This window comes from Ursus maritimus, unplaced genomic scaffold (genome assembly GCF_017311325.1).
Source record: "Ursus maritimus isolate PB19 unplaced genomic scaffold, ASM1731132v1 scaffold_26, whole genome shotgun sequence".
Taxonomy (NCBI): Eukaryota; Metazoa; Chordata; class Mammalia; order Carnivora; family Ursidae; genus Ursus; species Ursus maritimus.
This window is the reverse complement of record NW_024425119.1, coordinates 29,066,272-29,086,341: the sequence shown is the minus strand read 5'-3', so window position 1 is coordinate 29,086,341 and position 20,070 is coordinate 29,066,272. Positions and strand designations below refer to the sequence as shown.

The following is a 20,070-nucleotide window of genomic DNA, read 5'->3' as shown; positions in this document are numbered from 1 at the left end:
AAACAGATGTAAGAAAAGAACTTGAAGGGCAAAATAAAGTTGTTTTTTTCTAAGAGCTATAGCCAACTCATTTATTCAAGATGTCTGGTTTATAAATTAACCAGAATCTTGGCTTTTCCTCTTCCTTCTACCCACTGCCAAACTATTTTCCATTTATTCACAATAAATTTATCTGCAGTCCAGAGAGAAGAAGAAAATCAAACTGGCCAGTGTTGCATAAGGTTTGACAAGGATGTTGCTAAGACCAAACAGAATTGTTAATTATCTTAATCACAAGCAACCAAAAACTGACTACCGTTTCTCTTCTCACACACACACACACACACACACACCATCCTTTTCATAACCAAATTCTTCCTGACTTTCCTTATTTTAATTTTGTACCTGCTTTTCTGACCTTGATTTCTCTAAACCTGATTCCCAACAGCTAAAACATTCCAGCCTAACACTCTTTATTAACGAGTGTCTGCAAGCTTCTGCCTACCTCACGTTGCCTCCTTAAAATTCCTGTTGAACTTCTACTTCTCAGCCCACTGTCTTCCTGCACTTTGTTTTGCGGTTACTGACACTGTTCATTCACTCTTCAAACCTAAATTTAGCTTCACAGCAATCATGGATAAAAATGAACTCTACCAGGGCCTCTGGGTGGCTCAGTCAGTTAAGCGTTTGCCTTCACTCAGGTCATGATGGGATTGAGCCCTGAGCTGGGCTCCCTGCTCTGCAGGGAATCTGCTTCTCTTTCTCCTTTCCCTTTCCCTGCTTGTGCTCTCTCTCTCAAATAAATAAAATCTTAAAAAAAAGTGAAGAACTCTACCGAATAGGAAAAGCTCCTTGGGGCCAGCAAGCACTAATAAATGCTCTAGTGTCATTGCTTAGGTACAGGTCACAGGTAGGTCGTATGTGGACCTCAATACTTCTATTTGAAGAGTGGCAATTTTTAAAAAAAAATCTGACAAGGTAGGTGACTTTCTACAAAGAGTAGAATAGTCTCTAATCTATCCCAACCCACTTTTTAATTGCAATACTCTTTCTTTTAAGACAAACATTAATATAAATCCCATTTTACTAGAAATCTAACGTTTAACAGCTTACCAAGTTAGATATTTGCTTTCCCTGCTGTGTAATCAGACCAGCAGGCCTCGCGGCCTCGTATTTTTCCCTGGCTGGGTTCTACAGCAAGAGCACAATAGCATTTGTGTGTTCAGATTCTAACAGTGTAGGGGATTGTTTCAGTCATGCAAAACTTAAAAAGCAAATATTCCATCTAGCTTTTCTATTATTTCCTTTTTTTTTTCCTGGCTGACAGAGGAAGAAAGACAAATAAGCCAATTCACCAAATATAGCCACTTTTTTAATTCTGAATTTTAAAACTGCATTATATAAGTCACGTTTAGTTATGTCTAAGAGGATTGTTCCTACAAAGAAAAAGTTTATTTTATTCATTCCATGATATAACCAGTCTTATTCCTCCCCTTGCTTAAAATCCTTTAATGGGACTGCAAGACCCATAGGAAAAACTCTAATTTGCATAAAAGAGTCTTCCCATCAGACATCTCGGCATTAGACATCAGTCTTCCTGTACGGGTTTCATGTCTGTCTACTCACAGCCACACATGACCCAGCGCTCCAGCCACATTCCTTTCTTCTCCATTCCTGGAACATAATTATATTCTTTTCCTCTGTCTCCGTATGCTTTTGCATACACGTTGGTACCCTCGACAGTCTTTTATCAGACATATTAAACTAGTTCCATTGTCACTTTTTTGAGGAAATTTCCTTGAATCAAATAGTCAGTTTTTCCTCCTTTTCTGTTCTCCAAACACATATTTTGTATCTATATTATTACATTTGTCAGGTATAGTTACTGCTTTTATCTGTGTCTATGGTGGAGACAGACTTAAACTTCCTTGAAGGCAGGAATATTAAAAGGTTTTTGGAATTGGGTCTAGTGAATACAGGAGTCCCTCCCCCACCCCCGCTGCCCTTATCCACGGGGCATGTTAAGACCTTAGGTGGATGCCTGAAATTGCAAATGGTACTGAATGCTAGCTTTACTCTTTTTCCTATACAATATACCTATGATAAGGTTTATTTGATACATTAGGCACAGTAAGAGATTAGCAATAATAAGAGCAATTATAATATACTATACTAAGTTATGTGAGTACACTCACTCTGTCTTTCAAAATACCTTATTGTTTCATATTCACCCTTCTTGTGATGATGTGGGATGATAAAATGCCGGCATGGTGAGCTGATGTGAGGTGAATGACACAGGTATTGTGACATACGTTAGGCTACTACTGACCTTCTGACGTCACATCAGAAGGATGGTCATCTGCTTGCGAAACCGTGGATGAAGGGAGACTACTGTACAGTTATATTCCCTATCTCTAAGCATGTCTCGTCGCCATTGTCCTGTATCTAAATTAGTTAATGAATTTTAGACTGAAGAAGTATAAAAAATATCTTCTTTGCTCAATATTTTCATTCACTATTTTGCTATTTTCACTCTAAATTAGCAACTCTGATAGAAGTAAATCAAGAAAAAAATTTATTGGGCAATGTTAAAAGAGAAAAACTGGTGATATTCTATATGAATTGGTAACTTCACCAGTTCAATAGTCATTAGGGGGCTTACATTTACAAAGTCACAAAAGTAATCATTTTCAAGCTTTATATACTTCTTTTTATTATACTCAAAATAGATCACATATTCTTAAGAAGTCATGTGACCCAACAATGTATCATTGTTATTACTCAGATAAATATATTAGCATATAGCAAATAATAGTTCATAGAATTTAACTGTTGGTTATAAATTTTAAAATGCAGGTCAATTTTCAATTATCCAGATGAATTTGGAAAGAAACTGGATAAAGACATAAATAATTCTCATACTTTAATCCATGAACTGGTTTTCTACACCCTTTAAATCATGCTTTACAAGAACTTACTAAGAGGAAACATTTCTAGACTGTTACATTTTATTTATCTTCTTTCTTTTCTTATTTTCCTCCTATGGGAGAATTTCAAAGTTAAATGCCTTAAATGCAGAAGGAAAAAAACAAGAAGAGCAAAGCAGGGAAAGCACATCCTTAATATGTAACAAAACATCTTAAACATTTTGTCATCTTGCCACAATTTTCTCCATGCAAACGGTTCCCCCAATTTCTTGGTCTCACACCCTGAAACTTTTCCCACCTATTTTCTCTCTCCAACAAAGCCCTGTAATTCATAATCCAAAACCACTCATTGAGCCCACCCATGTCATCCATGTCACTGTCCTTTTCCTCTGTTCTTTATAACAGTGATCAACTTAGCCTCCAGACTCCCAATGGAAAGACACTCATTACTCAGATTCTGCTTAACAAGGAAGACCAGAAACTAATCAGCAGAATATTTACTCTACGAAAGCAAATTGAGGGGAAGAAATGGAGAACGCTACAAGTATGTATAATTTATTAACTTCTCTATATTCCTGCTCATTTAGCTTTAAATTTCCTAACAGAAAAGGTCATGAGTATTAGAAATGCACTCCTTCATGTAATAAATATTAACAAAGCACCCAGTATATGTATCAGTCACTGTTCTCAGCCCTAGAGATAGAGCAGGGAACCACACAATAAAAAAACACATTTATACAAATGCTGGATGGCATAGAGCTATGAGGAAAACAAAGATGAGTAAAGGAGACAGAGGGCTGTTGAGTGGGGCAGTTCAAGGAAACCCTCCCCCATCAGGTGGCAGTTGAGTGGACCCGAAGAGAATGAGGCACACGAATATTTGGGGGATTAACATTCAAGCAAAGGATAAAACTACAAAAGTCCTAATGTAGTAGCACAGTAGATATGTACAGGAAGAAATGAGACAACATGGGGGAAAAAAAAAGAAAGACAACATGGATAGATAAGAATGAGCAAGGAGCACATTTGGCATCGAGGTCAGAGTTAACAGTAGAGGCTGGAGTCGGGACAGGCAGGACCTGGTCTATCACTGAGAGGAGAGGCTATTCCTCTAACAGAGCTGGGAACCCACTGAAGGGCTGTAAAGCAGAGGAGAGACCATGATCTGTTTTCTATTTTTAAAGGAGCACTCAGGGGGTGCCTGGATGGCTCAGTTGGTTAAGCATCTGATTTCAGCTCAGGTCGTGATCTTAGGGTCCTGGGATTGAGCTCCATGTGGGGCTCCCTGCTCAGCAGGGAGTCTGCTTCTCCCTCTCCCTCTGCCCCCCGACTCATGCACGTGCGCGAGTGCATGCCCGTGTTCTCTAATAAATAAAATCTTTTTTTAAAAAAGATAATCTTGTCTATATTCATTCTCTAAGAGGAGAACGAGTGGTTTTCCCCAGGCCAGGTTTTAATAACCACATGTAGAATGACCAACCTCCAAGGCTAACACTATTTTCTTTCTCATAGGCATTTTTCTTCTGCTGCTTCAACATAAGACCAACCAACTACAGACCCTTGGTCAATTAGCAGAGGGCAAATTCTTAGAAGGATCTGATCTAAACAGGGCTTAGAGGTATTGTGGTAGGGCACAACTCAGAGAATTACATCAGAAGGAAGACCTTTAAAAATATATTTCGGGCCAGTAAAAATTGGCTCCCTATTTTATAAACAACAGCGAACACAGACAGTAAAGATTATCATAAGGCAGATCGGAAAGGGGGTAGGGATAAAGTCTACAGGCACCAAGGAAAAGGCCTTTTTATTATTTGAATGAACGGTGTTCTAGTGTCTAAGGAGAACTGGTCAAGTTTAAATCTTACTCTTGGGTCAGAATGTAAGCTACATATATTTTGGATGACCGTGAAATGAAGACCTAATTATGATCCCTGCAAGATTAAATAATACTTCCTACTGAGTCGTTCATCACACTATTTTTCACTTTTCAATTTCCATGTCAGTTTGCCTGTACAGGTTTTAAAAAGGAAAATTTCTTCCAGTCATTAAAAGAAGATAAAACTTTCACAAAATAACATGTACACTAAATATGTGTGCATAAAATGTTTTCTTAGACAACGTAACAGCTACAAAATAAACCACTGGTGTGAGCAGGAAGTGTTCCATTACTGTCCTTTCAGTTGAAAAACCTTAAAAGGAACTTCTAAAGCCCACATTACAGTAGTGGCCACTCACTATGGGGAGACGTCCATCAGAGCAAAAAATTCTAGTAGTTCTCTCTCCACTTAAGAGCTGCCTTTCAGGAGGGGATGTTAATTCCCTCCAATCATCCCTAACTGTTAGAAGATGGAATGAGAAGGGACAGAAGTTTTTTCAAGCAAAGAGAGAACTTTAGTAATGGAGAAAGAAAATACTTCCCTTTTGTCACTTTTAAAAAAATATTTTTGTATTTAGAATATGATGGTAAACCATGGAGAGATGACACAAATCTTGAACTAATTTATGTAGGAGTGGAACCCCCACAAAGGAATCAAAGCATCCCCCTAGATGATGGAGGAAGCAGGGGCAGGCATGGACTGGGCTCCTTAATCTCCAGCAACTACTAGAACTTGGGAATAGAGCCAGCCAAGGCTGTGCAGCTCCGGAAAGGAGCCTCAGCTTCCCTGCCGCAGTACTGTGACCAACCCCACCCTCGGGCTTCCACACTCAGTGCAAGCGCCACTGAGGCCACGAAAAGGAAGGAATGATGTCAGAAGGAAGAGAATCTTGGTAACTATGAAGGCTGCCTGTTATAAGGTGCAGCTCATCTAATTTAGCAATGGACACATTCTTCAGGAGGGTCTATATCCATGCAGAAACAATGGGAAAACAGCTACACAAAATGAACCCATTTCAGTCTTAAAAAATATTTTTAGCAGAAATTTCCTGTCACATGATTATATTTCTACCACAGAGCAGAATTTCATTCGTCTTTCAAAGTCAATTTCCCATTTAGATGCTCTCTAGAATACTGGTGGAAACAACAGTGGCTCGATATCACTAATAATTTTTAAAAAACCAAATCCATGCCTATCTCTACAACGTTATTTAATATGTAAAACCCAGAACACTCAGTCCCCTGAATTTTACTAAAACAAGCAGACTGGGATGGTGGGGGGTTGTTTAAACAGAATGCTGCTCCATGCACTAGCACCAGAAAAGGATTAGTGGTAAACATTTGTGAGCTTTGTTCATACCAGAAACGGAAGAAAAAAAAAAAAAAAAGAAAATTCTTGCTTTCTTTCTCTGCATTCCTCTCCTTACTGACTAAATTTTCAAAGTGTTCTAATGTTAGTAAGAATGAGTCAGAGAAACAGAACTTAAACAAATTTGTACTTTGCTAACCCAGAAGACGCTTCTTGGAAGAGCCAAAAACCTTGAATATAGTACATATTTTAATGTTAAAGTTAAAAAATAACATGAACCTTATTCTTAACATTAAAACAAAACCACACTCGGCCACTTGTCTGTCCCTCGGCATGCTGTATTATCAACTGACCACACACACTATTAAAAAAACAGAAGAAAGATACACTAGAAAATGAAACCACTTACCTTGATCAGTGGACATGACTTCACATATACTGATAATTAGTCTACTTGGGTTTGATACAATGTTTGGCTTTACTCTTTTAATAATCATGTGATAAAATCTCACTCCTGGCTTTAAAGCCTCTGGTAGACTGGAGATCACACAGATGAGCCAGGAGCCCGCACCAGGGCACTGTTTCCTTCAAGGCATTCTAAGACCTTACTGCTCAAAGACACCCTCATGCATAATATGCCACACCTCCCCAGAGGAAGGGCTGCTGCCGTGTTTTTCATGAGACCAAGTATCTGGAGATGGAGAGACTTCTATTTATTATGGTTAAATGACCACGGAGGCACATGGAAGCTTCAAGTGAACTAGAAATACGTTTGGGAATAGGATGGTTTATAAACTGACTAATTCCTTAACTATTAGTAATGCTCTAAAAAAGCCAACATGAAAACAGTCTGTTTCCACTTTAACTGGGTCCATGCCTTGGACCGAAGAGGTTACAGATCCAGGATTCACAGGCTTAAGATGTTAAAATGTCGTTTTGAATGATCACAAATGTTATTCTGCCACTTCGACCTTCCTTTTAGCACAGCTCATTGAGCTTGGTGAATAAATACCACTCATAGAGTTCCTAAGGAAACCAAGTTTCATAGGTTATTTCAGAACACTTTTTAACTGGTATAATATTTATTACTCATTTTTATATATCTTTATAAGTTTGTATTGTTCAATAAGTACTTTTAAAATTCCTGATCCCTTGAAATATTAGAAAATGTCAATGAAAATATTTATAAAATCACGATGAAGTAACAGCTTACACAGACATCACTCTCATGGTTGGAAACATCTCTCCAATCCCCTCCCCTCAGGGTGTCCACACGCAATCGCTGTCACACCCAGTTGCATCAAATCACCTGAATGGCGTTTTAAGACATATGTTTGCCTAATCCCATCTCCAGAGTTGAATTCAACCAGTCTATGGTGGAGCTCCAGAATTTACCTTTCTAACAGGCTCCCAAGCGACGTGGACACTGCTGGTCTGGGACTGCACGTAAGGGACCACACTTGGAGAACTAACAGGGCAGAGACTTGCCTGTCTGGAGTCTCGACTCACTCACTGATGACCTAAAGCTCTGGTTCACTTGGACCTGCTTTGGCATTGCTCAATTCAGAGCAGGAAGGCAACGTTCAGGTCGAGGTATGAGGGGCCATGTATTCATTCAAATGAGACTCACAGTAACTTCCACCTGCTCAACAAGAAGAGGGGGTTATCAATTCTTAATACAAGAAATCTGTTTATATATTAGGTATGAATAGGTTTTACAACTAACCTAAAAAGATAATTAGAAACATGAAGAAAAGGGGTCAAAGGAAGAAGAAATATGAATTATCTTTTATTTCCTTCACAAACTCCACCCATGTGTTTGAATTTCACTATGGCAGGAAAACTGTCTATATTTGATTCCAAGACCACTTAACCTTGGCAAATTTCAGTAATGTAAAAAACAGAACACTTCCCTGTCATAAAAATGCCCTGACTTCTGTGCTTTCTGAGCTTTGATAGCAATGTTTAAATTATAAATTCAGTTTTGTTTTCAAACAAATAAATAGCTTTTATTTTTTCTTATATAGTTAACATTTACTTGGTACCAGGTACTGCTAGGCACTTTCCATGCAGCATTAAGTCCTCACTGTAAGGTATTGATTTATCGCTATTTTATAGAATCTTCTGTAAAAGGAATAATACAGGTAAGGCAGGAAATGGTAATTCCCGTTTTGTAGAAGAGAAAGCGAGGCTTAAGAGGTTAAAAATTTTGGCCAATAACACTAGTAAAATGACAGCCTTTAAGAAATCAAATTCACTTTTTTTTTTAAACTTATTTATTTGGGGGCGCCTGGGTGGCACAGCGGTTAAGCGTCTGCCTTCAGCTCAGGGCGTGATCCCGGCGTTCTGGGATCGAGCCCCACGTCAGGCTCTTCCGCTATGAGCCTGCTTCTTCCTCTCCCACTCCCCCTGCTTGTGTTCCCTCTCTCGCTGGCTGTCTCTATCTCTGTCGAATAAATAAATAAAAATCTTTAAAAAAAATAAAAAAAAATAAAACTTATTTATTTGACAGAGAGAGACAGCGAGAGAGGGTACACAAGCAAGGGGAGTGTGAGAGGGAGAAGCAGGCTTCCCGCGGAGCAGGGAGCCCGATGCAGGGCTTGATCCCAGGACCCTGGGATCAAGACCTAAGCTGAAGGCAGACACTTAACGGCTGAACCACCCAGGCACCCCCAAATTAACTTTTGTACAATAAATTAAGATACAATGGAATCCACTTTTGAATTTTTATAGATGAAAGCCAGAAAACCAAAACATGATTTGCAGCTAGTAAGTGATAATTAAAATAAAGTATAACTATTATCATTGACTCTCGTTGTCCACAAGTGGTAATCTGCAATTATATTTAGCATCTACCACAAACTTGCACTAAATTCTAAGCTACCCAAGGGCTAGTAAGGGAAGTTTCTTACAAAGTTAAACATGCACTTCCATATGACCGAGCAATCACACTCCTAGGTACTTAACCAAGTAAAATGAATACTAGCATTCACACAAAAATCTGTACAGGAATGTTTACATGAGCTTTATTCATAGTCACCAAAAGCTGGAAATACCCACTCATCCTAAAGTAGTGAATGGATAAGCAAACTGGTAAATCCATGCAATGGCATAACATTGAGCAATGAGAAGGAATCAACTTAGGACAACACCCACAGGTGCATTAGAAAGAAGCCAATTTATAAAAATAGAACTACCCTATGACCCAGCAATTGCACAATTGGTATTTACCCAAAGGATATAAAAACACTGATTCAAAGGGGGCACATCCACCCCGACGTTTATAGCAGAGTTATCAACAATAGCCAAATTATGGAAAGAGCCCAATTGTCCATCAACTGATGACTGGATAAAGAAGATGTGGTATGGGGCCTCTGGGTGGCTCAGTCGGTTAAGTATCTGATTCTTGGTTTCAGCTCAGGTCATGATCTCAGGGGTGTGAGATCCAGCCCCACCTTGGGCTCCGCCCTGGGCATGGGGCCTGCTTAGGATTCTCTCTCTCTCCCTCTGCCCCTCCCCACTCCCCCCCCAAAAGATGTGTGTGTGTGTGTGTGTGTGTGTATAAACATATATACCTATATATATACATACATATATATATGTGTATATATATGTATGTATATATATAGGTATATATGTTTATATATATACCTATATATATATTAAAAAAAAAAGAGGGAGGCAAACCATAAAATGGACTCTTAATGAGAGAGAACAAACTGAGGGTTGCTGGAGGGGAGGTGGGGGGATGGGCTAAATGGGTGATGGGTATTAAGAAGGGCACTTGTGATGAGCACTGGGTGTTATATCTAAGTGATGAATCACGAAATTCTACTGAAACCAATATTATACTATACATTAACTAATTAGAATTTAAATAAAAACTTGAAACAGAAAGAAAGAAAGCCAACTTAAAAGGCTACATATATATGACTCTATATGACATTCTGGAAAAGGGAAGTCTATAGGGACAGAAAATAAATCTGAAGTAGCAGGTGGTGTGGAGAGGGACTAATTGATTACAAAAGGGCATGATAAATAAAAAAAATTTTTTTAAAGAGCATGATGGAATATTCGAAGGAGATAGGACTGTTCTAGATCTTCATTGTGGCGGTGGTTACACGACCATGTGCAACTGTCAAAACTCAGAATTCTACCCTAAGGAGGGTGAATTTTGTTGTATATAAATTATTGCTTAATTTTAAATATTAAGAAGCAAATAAAAGCATCTGGCTATGAAATGGATGGTCTTAGTGTAAACCCAAAACTATGATTTTTTGGTACATTCACTGCCTTTCCCATCAATAGTAAAGATAATCACTGGTTCATTTTATCTGTTTCCTGTGATTTAAAAAAATCTTAAATTCCATTAAAGTCCATTTGGGAACATGGAAGTTTATGACAGTATATTTAAGAGGACTTTTCAAATAAATGTATGGCAATTTCGTTAATTTACTAAGATTATTTGTCACAAATATCAGCCCTGAAAATACCTAAAGTCAATGCTAAACAACTCACAGCTATTCACAAAACATCCTGTGTCCTGGGACCTAATGGGCTGCCCCTCTGCTCTTATTCATCTCCTCCTTAGAGAGAGGTTATTCTTCACAAATTGTTGAATAAGGACTTAGAAAGTTCTGCCCCACATTCACATGTTATTTCATAACCACTTATTTTTTCACCTTATTGACCTTAGTTTACTTTTTGTGTTAAAGGCTACTTCTATTACTTTCAATAGCTTACTATTTCTAATGGAAGTGATCTAAAACAAAAATTTTACCATGCAACTTGCGCTTCCTGAAAAAAATGTATTAATCAACAATATTTTTACAAAGGTGGTGGATTAAGTTCTCTGACCTGGCATTTTTATTTAAAGCTACCCAACCCATCATCTGTCACATAATTGAAAACTTCCATGTACTAATGGCAAAGGTGGCTTTAATAATTATTTACTAATAAACATATTCTGGCAATAAACAACGGGCCAGTTATTATACCAAGTGAATGGTAGTGTTTCACTTTGTTTAGATACAACAAGGAATAGGAAAAAATAAGTGCTTGTGACTTTCAATTATCAAGTAAGGAGTAAAATCCTCATACTCATTCTCCAATGTTTTTTTTTTTTAAGATTTTATTTATTTATTTGACAGAGAGACAGCCAGCGAGAGAGGGAACACAAGCAGGGGGAGTGGGAGAGGAAGAAGCAGGCTCCCAGCGGAGGAGCCTGATGTGGGGCTCGATCCCATAACGCTGAGATCACGCCCTGAGCCGGAGGCAGATGCCTAACCGCTGTGCCACCCAGGCGCCCCTCCAATGTTATTTAACTGAGAGGCAACCTCCATTTTCACAGAACAAAACTAATCTGAATCTTTTTTTTTTAAAGATTTTATTTATTTATTCGACAGAGATAGAGACAGCCAGCAAGAGAGGGAACACAAGCAGGTGGAGTGGGAGAGGAAGAAGCAGGCTCATAGCGGAGGAGCCTGATGTGGGGCTCGATCCCATAATGCCGGGATCACGCCCTGAGCCAAAGGCAGACGCTTAACCGCTGTGCCACCCAGGCGCCCCAAAACTAATCTGAATCTTAACCCATTTCGCACTCTTTAGTCTTCTAATAACAATCTAATAATATCAAATAACAATTTGATATTAAAATGATTCCCTTGTTGGCCTAAAAAAACACATTTTAATTTAAAAAGCCAACCAACTGATGCAAAATTTCCATTTTGCATGTCTGAGCCTTAATGAAGTAAGACCTACAAATTTTTTAATATGTGCCAGGTAAATGCTGTTGCTTAAATATTTTTGTACCAAATTATTTTTATAGAGATCTTCAAAGCAAGCCTACTATCCCTGAATCTTTACTCTTTTAAAAAATATTTAATATAAATGTTTTATATTAATTGCACAGTTACATGCTCAAAGTCCCAACCACACAGAGCAGTGTTAAAGTAGACAGCACCCCTCAGACCAGAGCTTCTGGAGGGATGACAATATAATCCTAGATTACATTGCTGTCCATTCTGGGTTCTAACACAATTCCGTTACTTTTCTAATTTGGAAGCCCATGGAAAGCTACACATCTTTCTTATGGCATGTGGATAGGGACAGCTTGTATATTTTAGGTATATAGAAGAAATATTGTACCTGAAATGTCACCTGACTTTAATAACTCTCTAATAAAAATAGATAATCCTAGAGAATAAAAACACTTTTCCCTAACCTAAATTATGGAATTGATCTCCATACCACAATTTATAGCCTGTCTGATTTTATCAGTATGGATTTCCTCCATCACACCACACATTTCACAAGTTCACATACACAGCTCAGCAGTAAACACGCTTTAAGTCGGTGATATGTCTCCCTTTTGGCATTTCCCCCCCATTACAGTCCACCTTCACATCTGGCACGCTTTTTTTTTGTTTAAAGATTTATTTATTTGAGAGAGAGCGTGTGCGCATGCAAGTACAAGTGGGAGGGACAGAGGGAGGGGGAAAGAGAATCTCAAGAAGACTCTGCTCAAGGAGCCCAGAGTCCAAGTGGGGCTCAATTTCATGATCCCAAGATCATGACCTGAGCAGAAACCAAGAGTCGGACCTTCAACCAACCTTGCCACCCAGGTCCCCCCCCCCCATGCTTTTTATCTCATTTAGCCTTTATCCTAATCCCAGGTAATTGGTATTATCTCAATTCAAAGGAGAAACAAAGTTAATTGATAAATACAGTGTTTCTTCTTTAATAATGACCATTATTATTTTTGCACAACTTCTTTGGGTTCCACTTGATCAATGCCAAGTGACTACCCTACACTGGAAGATCTGTGTGTTTCCTTTAGGAAATCACATTCACTTCAGCAACAAGTTAATTCTGAGATTGCAAATTCTATAATCCTCATCTTGCCACCTCCTAGATTCCTCTCTTTTCCTAAACTCTGGAATGAACCTATTCTTTAGCTCTAATAGCTGCATTAAAGAACATAAACACAGCACTTAACATGATGCTGGACACACACTAGCTATCCGTTTCTCTTCTCTGCTCAGTCCCTATCAGCCTTCCTGCCTCACGCACCTCACAACAGAGTCATTCCTTACAAATGCTTTCTCTGGCAGTTGCTTGTCCTTTCCCTGGTATACACAACGTCTACCCACAGGGTTCTGGTGCTGAGGTTGCCATTTTGTGTGAACAAAATACTGTTGCAACTATCTTAATGGATCTAAAATTTCAGTGAGGGAAGATGAAAAAGTTCTAGAGATGGTTGGTGGTGACAGTGGTAGAACAATGTGAATGTATTAAAGCCACAGAACTGACAGTACACTTAAAAACAGCAAAAACGGTAAATTGTATGTTATGTGTATTTTACCACGATAAAAAATTAATTGCAACTAGAACATTTTCCACCAGGAATTTATGACACCCAACCTCAGCCAGCCGATCTCTGCTATGGCCAATCTATTTGTTCATGTTTATGAATTCTCTGTCACAGACTCTCTACTACTTGTACTATTCCTCTGCATTCTTCTTTCTTCAGTATCTGCTCCGGACAGCGGACCCACTTGAAGGCTACAACCCCTCCACTATGCAGAAGATTCTAAAACACCTATTTCCAGGACCAACCTCTTTCAGCTTCATGCTCCCATTTCCATATGTCTGAAAGCGACCTCCTTCTGTGAAGAAGACTGAACTTTATCTTGAAGGACTGGCAAGGTTTTGTCAGGCAGCGCAGCGAAGGAAAGCACCTGATTTCATGCTGTATGGTGAAGACATCTGCGGCAGATTTGCAAACGTAGCGGCTGCTTGCAGAACTGTTCGTCACTTGCCAGCTGCTACCCTCAGTGGCTGCTTACTACGCTCAGAATGAATCCAAACTACAGACAGGCCTAAGTCCCTGTCCCCTGCTTACCTTTCTAGACTCATTTCTTACCACTTTGCTTTCAAAATATGTTCCCAAACCGCGCTCCCTCTATCAATCACCGGTTTTGAGAAGGAAGTCAAGAAAAATGTTTTCTTTTCATAAATTTCCACAGGAACCTAACTATTATTTTTTCCAACTTTGAAAGAGCCATGCAGCTTCCAGAAAAGGCTCCTCTGAGGCTTTAAGAAAATAAAACTTAGGCTTTGCCCTTGGCCCGTCAGATAAAGGGTAAAGTGCAGCCAGTTACTTGCTACTAACTTGGGAGAACAGAGGGAGGGCTTTTGTTTCCCCCTTTTTTTGATTAGCTGCCTCATCCAGATTTCTTTTAAGTACTTGTCTTCCGCTCAAGATCCTCACGCACAGCTTGTTGGTGTAACAACAGCTGATTATTAGCCTTTTGTATTGGCCCAAATATTCTTACAGAACAAACTCAGAATATGGAAAGAAAAGATAACCTAAATATAATCAGCACTATCCTGTGTGCAAATCATCCGTTCTACTTCTTTTTATTTTTGTGAAGATTTTACTTATTTATTTGACAGAGACAGCCAGCGAGAGAGGGAACACAAGCAGGGGGAGTGGGAGAGGAAGAAGCAGGCTCCCAGCGGAGGAGCCTGATGTGGGACTCGATCCCAAAAGGCTGGGATCACGCCCTGAGTCGAAGGCAGACGCTTAACGACTGCACCACCCAGGCACCCCCATTCTACTTATTTCTTCCCTTTTATTCCACAGATAATAACACACTTAAACATGCAGTTTCCTGGGGCGCCTGGGTAGCGCAGTCGTTAAAGCGTCTGCCTTCGGCTCAGGGCGTGATCCTGGCGATCCGGGATCGAGTCCCACATCAGGCTCTTCCGCTATGAGCCTGCTTCTTCCTCTCCCACTCCCCCTGCTGTGTTCCCTCTCTCGCTGGCTGTCTCTCTGTCACATAAATAAATAAAATCTTTAAAAAAAAAAAAAAAACATGCAGTTTCCTTTTTGATGCAATCTCAGGAATATATTACAGAAATAAAGAAAACTGCAAGGAAAGAAAAAGAGAATACTAGTCCTTCCAAATTTCAGTACGCTTTCGGATACCTTTTTCTGTGGTAGGAAAGAAGATGAAGGATAAAAAGAGAACTTAAAAAAAAGAAAAGAAAAGAAAACAGCCAATTTCCATCATATGGGCCTTAAACTGATGAATGTGTATGTGATAAATTACAAATTTACTTGCTTGAAATTTTTAAATTATTATCCTAGCAATCTGTGTATTATAAACTTTACCAATAATGCTGAAACAGATTTTCGATATTAGACTAAGGATGATAAAATATCCATATAGCCTTTAAGACCTAACAGTTCGTACATTAATCAATAGAACTCAAATAATCTCATATTGGTAAACAGCTCACCATCTGTGGAGTATGGCATGTTTATCCTCTACACAGGGTGGCAAAGGCAAATATATTTAGCATCTAGGCACATAACACAAATGGGTAAGGAGACCAGTCTAAAACAGCATGAATTAAGAGTTACTTATGGAAACCTAGAGAATGGATTTTTTAAATTTCAGAAAACATAAAATAACTCAAAAACATTGTGTGGATCAAATAAAATTTTGAGGCATCAATTTGAGGTTTGTTTGGAAATTGTTTTATCCATTTATTCACAAGGAATTTTTGAGCCCCTACATGGGGCTTACTACAGTATACATGGCAGGTTGCTAAGTACCTGGGAATTTTTTAGAAAGTCCGCACCATGACTTTCAATGGCATCTCATCTTCCTTCAACCACACTATTCTTTTCAGTTTCTATGGTCTTAAGGTCTTTCATATGATTAGGTCTCACTATCCCCTGTAGGTTTCCTTTGAACACTTCACAACCGTAATTAAATGAAAGTTCATGCAATGTCCTTGTTCAGCATTTGTCTTTCCTACCATTCTCAAAGCTTCTGGAGAACAAGGACGATGACTGTCCTGTTCATTTCTATAGGCCCTCTGCACCCTGGATCAAATGCTTAATACAATCTCATTAAATGGTCCCTTCCTTGCAAGGAGTCCAAGGAAGAGCAGACAAGTAGAATGGTGACTGACAAGTCTGAATGGGGCCCTGTTACTGCCATGGGGGTAGGGAGGTCAAGGAGGGCTTGCTAGAACAATGATTTCCAAACTTTTTGACGGCACATCCCTCTCAGTATGAAATCCGGGCATTGTATCCCCAAGTGTATATGGATGCATGGGTATCTCCCTGTTAAATGCATTAAACACAAGTATTACTGCACTAAAATGCATACTGTAAAATACAAAAATAGAACAAAGTAGGATGAGGTAAAGATAAAATACTATTTTTGAGGGATCAGTGTGATTCATTCTGCTTTGTTTTTTAAATCTGGGTTAAATATTTGATGATATAGACATTTGAAAGAGCAGACCTAAGCTGGTTTACTTTCATACTTGGTTTTAATGACTTCCCCTAGCTGAGAAAAATTTATTGTTCTAAAGGGAAGAAGTACATCATTGGCTGCACTTACTAAATCATGATACACATTTTTAAATCCCATCTATCAAATATGCAAAAGTTTTCCCTGAAATTCTTCTAGTATATTTCCATCTGCCTTGATGTCTTAGAAAGTGTTATTTTTTTTTTAATTTGGTCTAAAACCTACTATAACTATCTCAAAGATTTTTAAAACAAGCTAAAAATGATCTCGTATTTAAGTTTGAATGTGTATGTAGAAATAGTTTTAAAGGGAATTTTTTTTAAATGATACACTTATATCTATTTTGGTGATGACACAATAATGGAAACATTTCCAAACAGTCGTTTCCAAAAATGTTTTGTCCATAACGCACTTTCCCTCTGCTGGTTGCAGTTACTTTCTCACTCACTCAAATGTTACTTTTACCTCAAAAGGACAGGTTTTGTTTATTTTTTCAAATATATCTGCTAGGTAAGAACCTGTTAAATATGTACTGACAGACTTCTCTCCACATGGAGGGTTAGTAAATGCAGAACATTTGTGGTTTTTTGTAAAAGAAAAAGCTATAAAGGTCTTTGGTCTGACAACTCGTTTAAGTACTGTGCCATTATATGACCTACAAATCTGATGTTTATGATGACTTGCCACCAAGTATTGCCAGAATTCCAATACATTATCTAAGATACGTAATCATCACAATTACATAAGATAATGTAATCTTGGTCTTTTTAACCAAGCGTGCCTAAAATTCCATGGGCAGAAAAACCAGTGATTCCTCAAACATTTTGAAGATTTCTGGGTAAGACTCATTCTTCTCCTCATTCCTTCCATTAGATGCTTTATCTAGCACTTTCCATTTGCTGGACTTTAACCACCTATATGCATAAATTTGATCAACAAAATCCATGACCTCCAGCAGCACCCAATGTAGCCAGGGAGAGACAATAATACATCCAGAACCATCATTGATTTGAGGAGGATTTGCTTAGTTCTTGGGGGTAGGGCTCTTTTCAGAAGTAGAGACACAGGAGCTAGGCGAGGCAGTTACTCTTCTAATCCCATGGGGTGATACCTCTGCTTATCTTCCAATCATTGAAATGGCAACACACAACTATCGCTGGCAATTTAGGTAAACTGCTTAACATTTTTCATTAATTTTAGTTCAGTTCAACAATTTAAGTGTAAGCATGGGTTTTGTGCGGAGCCAAAAGCTGAGGATTTAAGATGCGTCAAATAGTCCTGGCCTCAGGAAATCAATCAAGTTGGGTAGAGAGACAAGATAACAGCCAATTGCAAAATACGTTGATGCGAGATATAACCACAGAGTGCTTCAGGAGCTCAGAGAGAGGAATGCAACTGGAAAAAAAGGTTTACCGAAAGACTGGTGGTTGAGCAGGGTCTTAACACTAAAAATTTTTGTTGTTGTTTAAAAACAAAAACCGTACAACGTATAGCCATTTCTTGCCTCAACATTCACACTGCTTCAGAATTTTATTACTGAAATATATGTAACAAACTAATTTCATGCTTTGATAGATTTTAGATGTTTTACATAAAGATAGATATAAAAACAGCCTTTTTCAAAGCCATTACGCATTTTAGGTAGTCAAACTACTGAATTAGCTAGTGGCTAGTATACCAGGTACAGAGCTGGTTCTTCTGAGAAAGGAAACTACTTTGACAGTTCTCCATGACAGAAAGGCAGTGACAAACTCTAAGGGGGATCGGGTGCTAATTTGGAAAAGGAGTGTCAAATGTTGTAGCTCCATCAGGTAGCTGAAGGCTGAAGCTACATGAACTCAAAGTCATAAACACTCTACTCCTGACAGCTCTCAAAGTGCTCATGACCATGAGTTGAAGATGTACCAATCAGAATTGGTCTAGAAGCTGTTAATCATCACAGAAGAGACTCAATGTATGCAAAAATCAGAAAGCAGAAAAATAAATCAAGGAAGAGCTAGGCTATTGATCATTTTACAGCAATAATTTTATGCCTATTCCAATTTTTTAAATTGGGAAAGTCACCTTTATAGGCTACACTAAGTGTCAACCCTGAGATCAGCTTACTCTTTAAGGAGCTACACCTTTTTCTAATGAACAGAAAGAACATATATACAGTATTACTTTACTTTGGCAGAAAGATGTCCCATCCCCCTCACACGTAAAATTAAAGGTCCTTGGTTCCTGTGTAGTTGTGTGTTGTTTCAAAAAATTTTAATGTCGGAGAGTTAAACGAGCACGTTGAATTTATAGCATAGCTGTTAATATATTAAAGCCATAATTTAACATACCCACCAAAACAAAAGAACCATGCCTGATCATCCTGAAGTTTTCTTCTCAGAATATAGTAAAGGCCACAAACAAGCAGACTGGCTTGACTTTGCTCTTGTTCAATTTAAGTTTGCACCACTTCACTCATCTCACTAGAAGATGAACAAGGAATATACTTCTTCCATTTGGCAAGCCAAACTGGTTACTATCCTTTATCCATAAATGGCCAAATCCAAATCTGCCTTAGCATCAATCATTAGCAGACCTTAAAATGACTTCCATCACATAATCCAATCCCTGGCTATCACACCCTTCAAGATCTCACTCTAATTCATTGCCTCCTGCTTAAACCTACAGATTGTGACTTCTCCCGTATAAGAATTTCACATCTCTTTCACAAAAGCTACTTGTCTTGTGTATCTTCTCCTAACATCGAATTAGGAACTTTTTTTTAAACAATCACTCCACAGTAAACCTGCTTCTCTAACAGAACTTTGGGGATGAAAATGACTTTAGATGCCATCTAACTCTGAGTACGTGACAGATGAATCTTCTCCACAGTTCTTGTAAGTGCTTGTCTGATTTCTATCTGAATACCACCAGTGATAGGAAAATAGCTCTTGAACATACCATTCTGCTTATAAAGAGTCTAATTATTAGGAAATCCATCCTTAAGTTTTTATTACGCAGTCCATAACACAAAAATACACATGAGGTTATATCAGTTACTATTATTTTACCTAGGACAGGTTTATCGTCTCTACCAGATTACAATTTGAGTCATTTTATATTAGCTTATTTTTTAATTTTAATATTACTGTAAGGCCATTGTTAATCATTTAAAATCTACAGACAAGGGGTGCCTGGCTGGCTCAGTAGGTATAGCATTCAACACTTGATCTTGGGGTTGGGAGTCTGAGCCCCACATTGGGTGTAGAGATTACTTAAAAATAAAATCTTTTAAAAAAATTAAGTAAATAAAATCTACAAACAAGTTGTAAATAACAAAAGTGATTCTCAAATATAGTAGTACCTGCTGTTTGTTGTTAATCCCCTCTAGTATTTTTTCTGCATATTATATAAAATGTAACTTAGTACAGTGTGAATGACACATATGCATACTATGTTTCACTGTAAGCACTTTTCTATATTTTTTGAAAACCTTTTTTCAACATTTGTGTAACATATAATCTCGTGACTAAGTCATAATTCATGTAGCCATTTCCCTATTGTGAAACATATCCATAGTTTCCTGTTTCACTCCACCTGATGTGATGTGATAAATCATTTACTAGATCACTCGGTAACTTCTGGTAGATTTCTAAAATTGGGGCT

At 38.3% G+C, this 20,070-nt stretch overlaps 1 protein-coding gene across 3 annotated transcripts in view; it reads right to left on the bottom strand.

The window, feature by feature from the left end:
• The window catches only part of FGD4 (FYVE, RhoGEF and PH domain containing 4), a 199,591-nt gene that overhangs the window by 86,708 nt on the left and 92,813 nt on the right, over positions 1 to 20,070 (bottom strand). Inside the window, exon 1 of one of the 3 annotated variants that reach the window (XM_040642320.1) lies at positions 6,501 to 6,684. The exons of the other annotated variants lie outside the window; for them this stretch is intronic. Coding sequence (XP_040498254.1) covers positions 6,501 to 6,588 — 88 coding nt within the window. The 5' untranslated portion in view covers positions 6,589 to 6,684. Of the gene's footprint in view, positions 1 to 6,500; positions 6,685 to 20,070 lie in introns of those variants that run through there. 3 annotated transcript variants of the gene reach the window in all.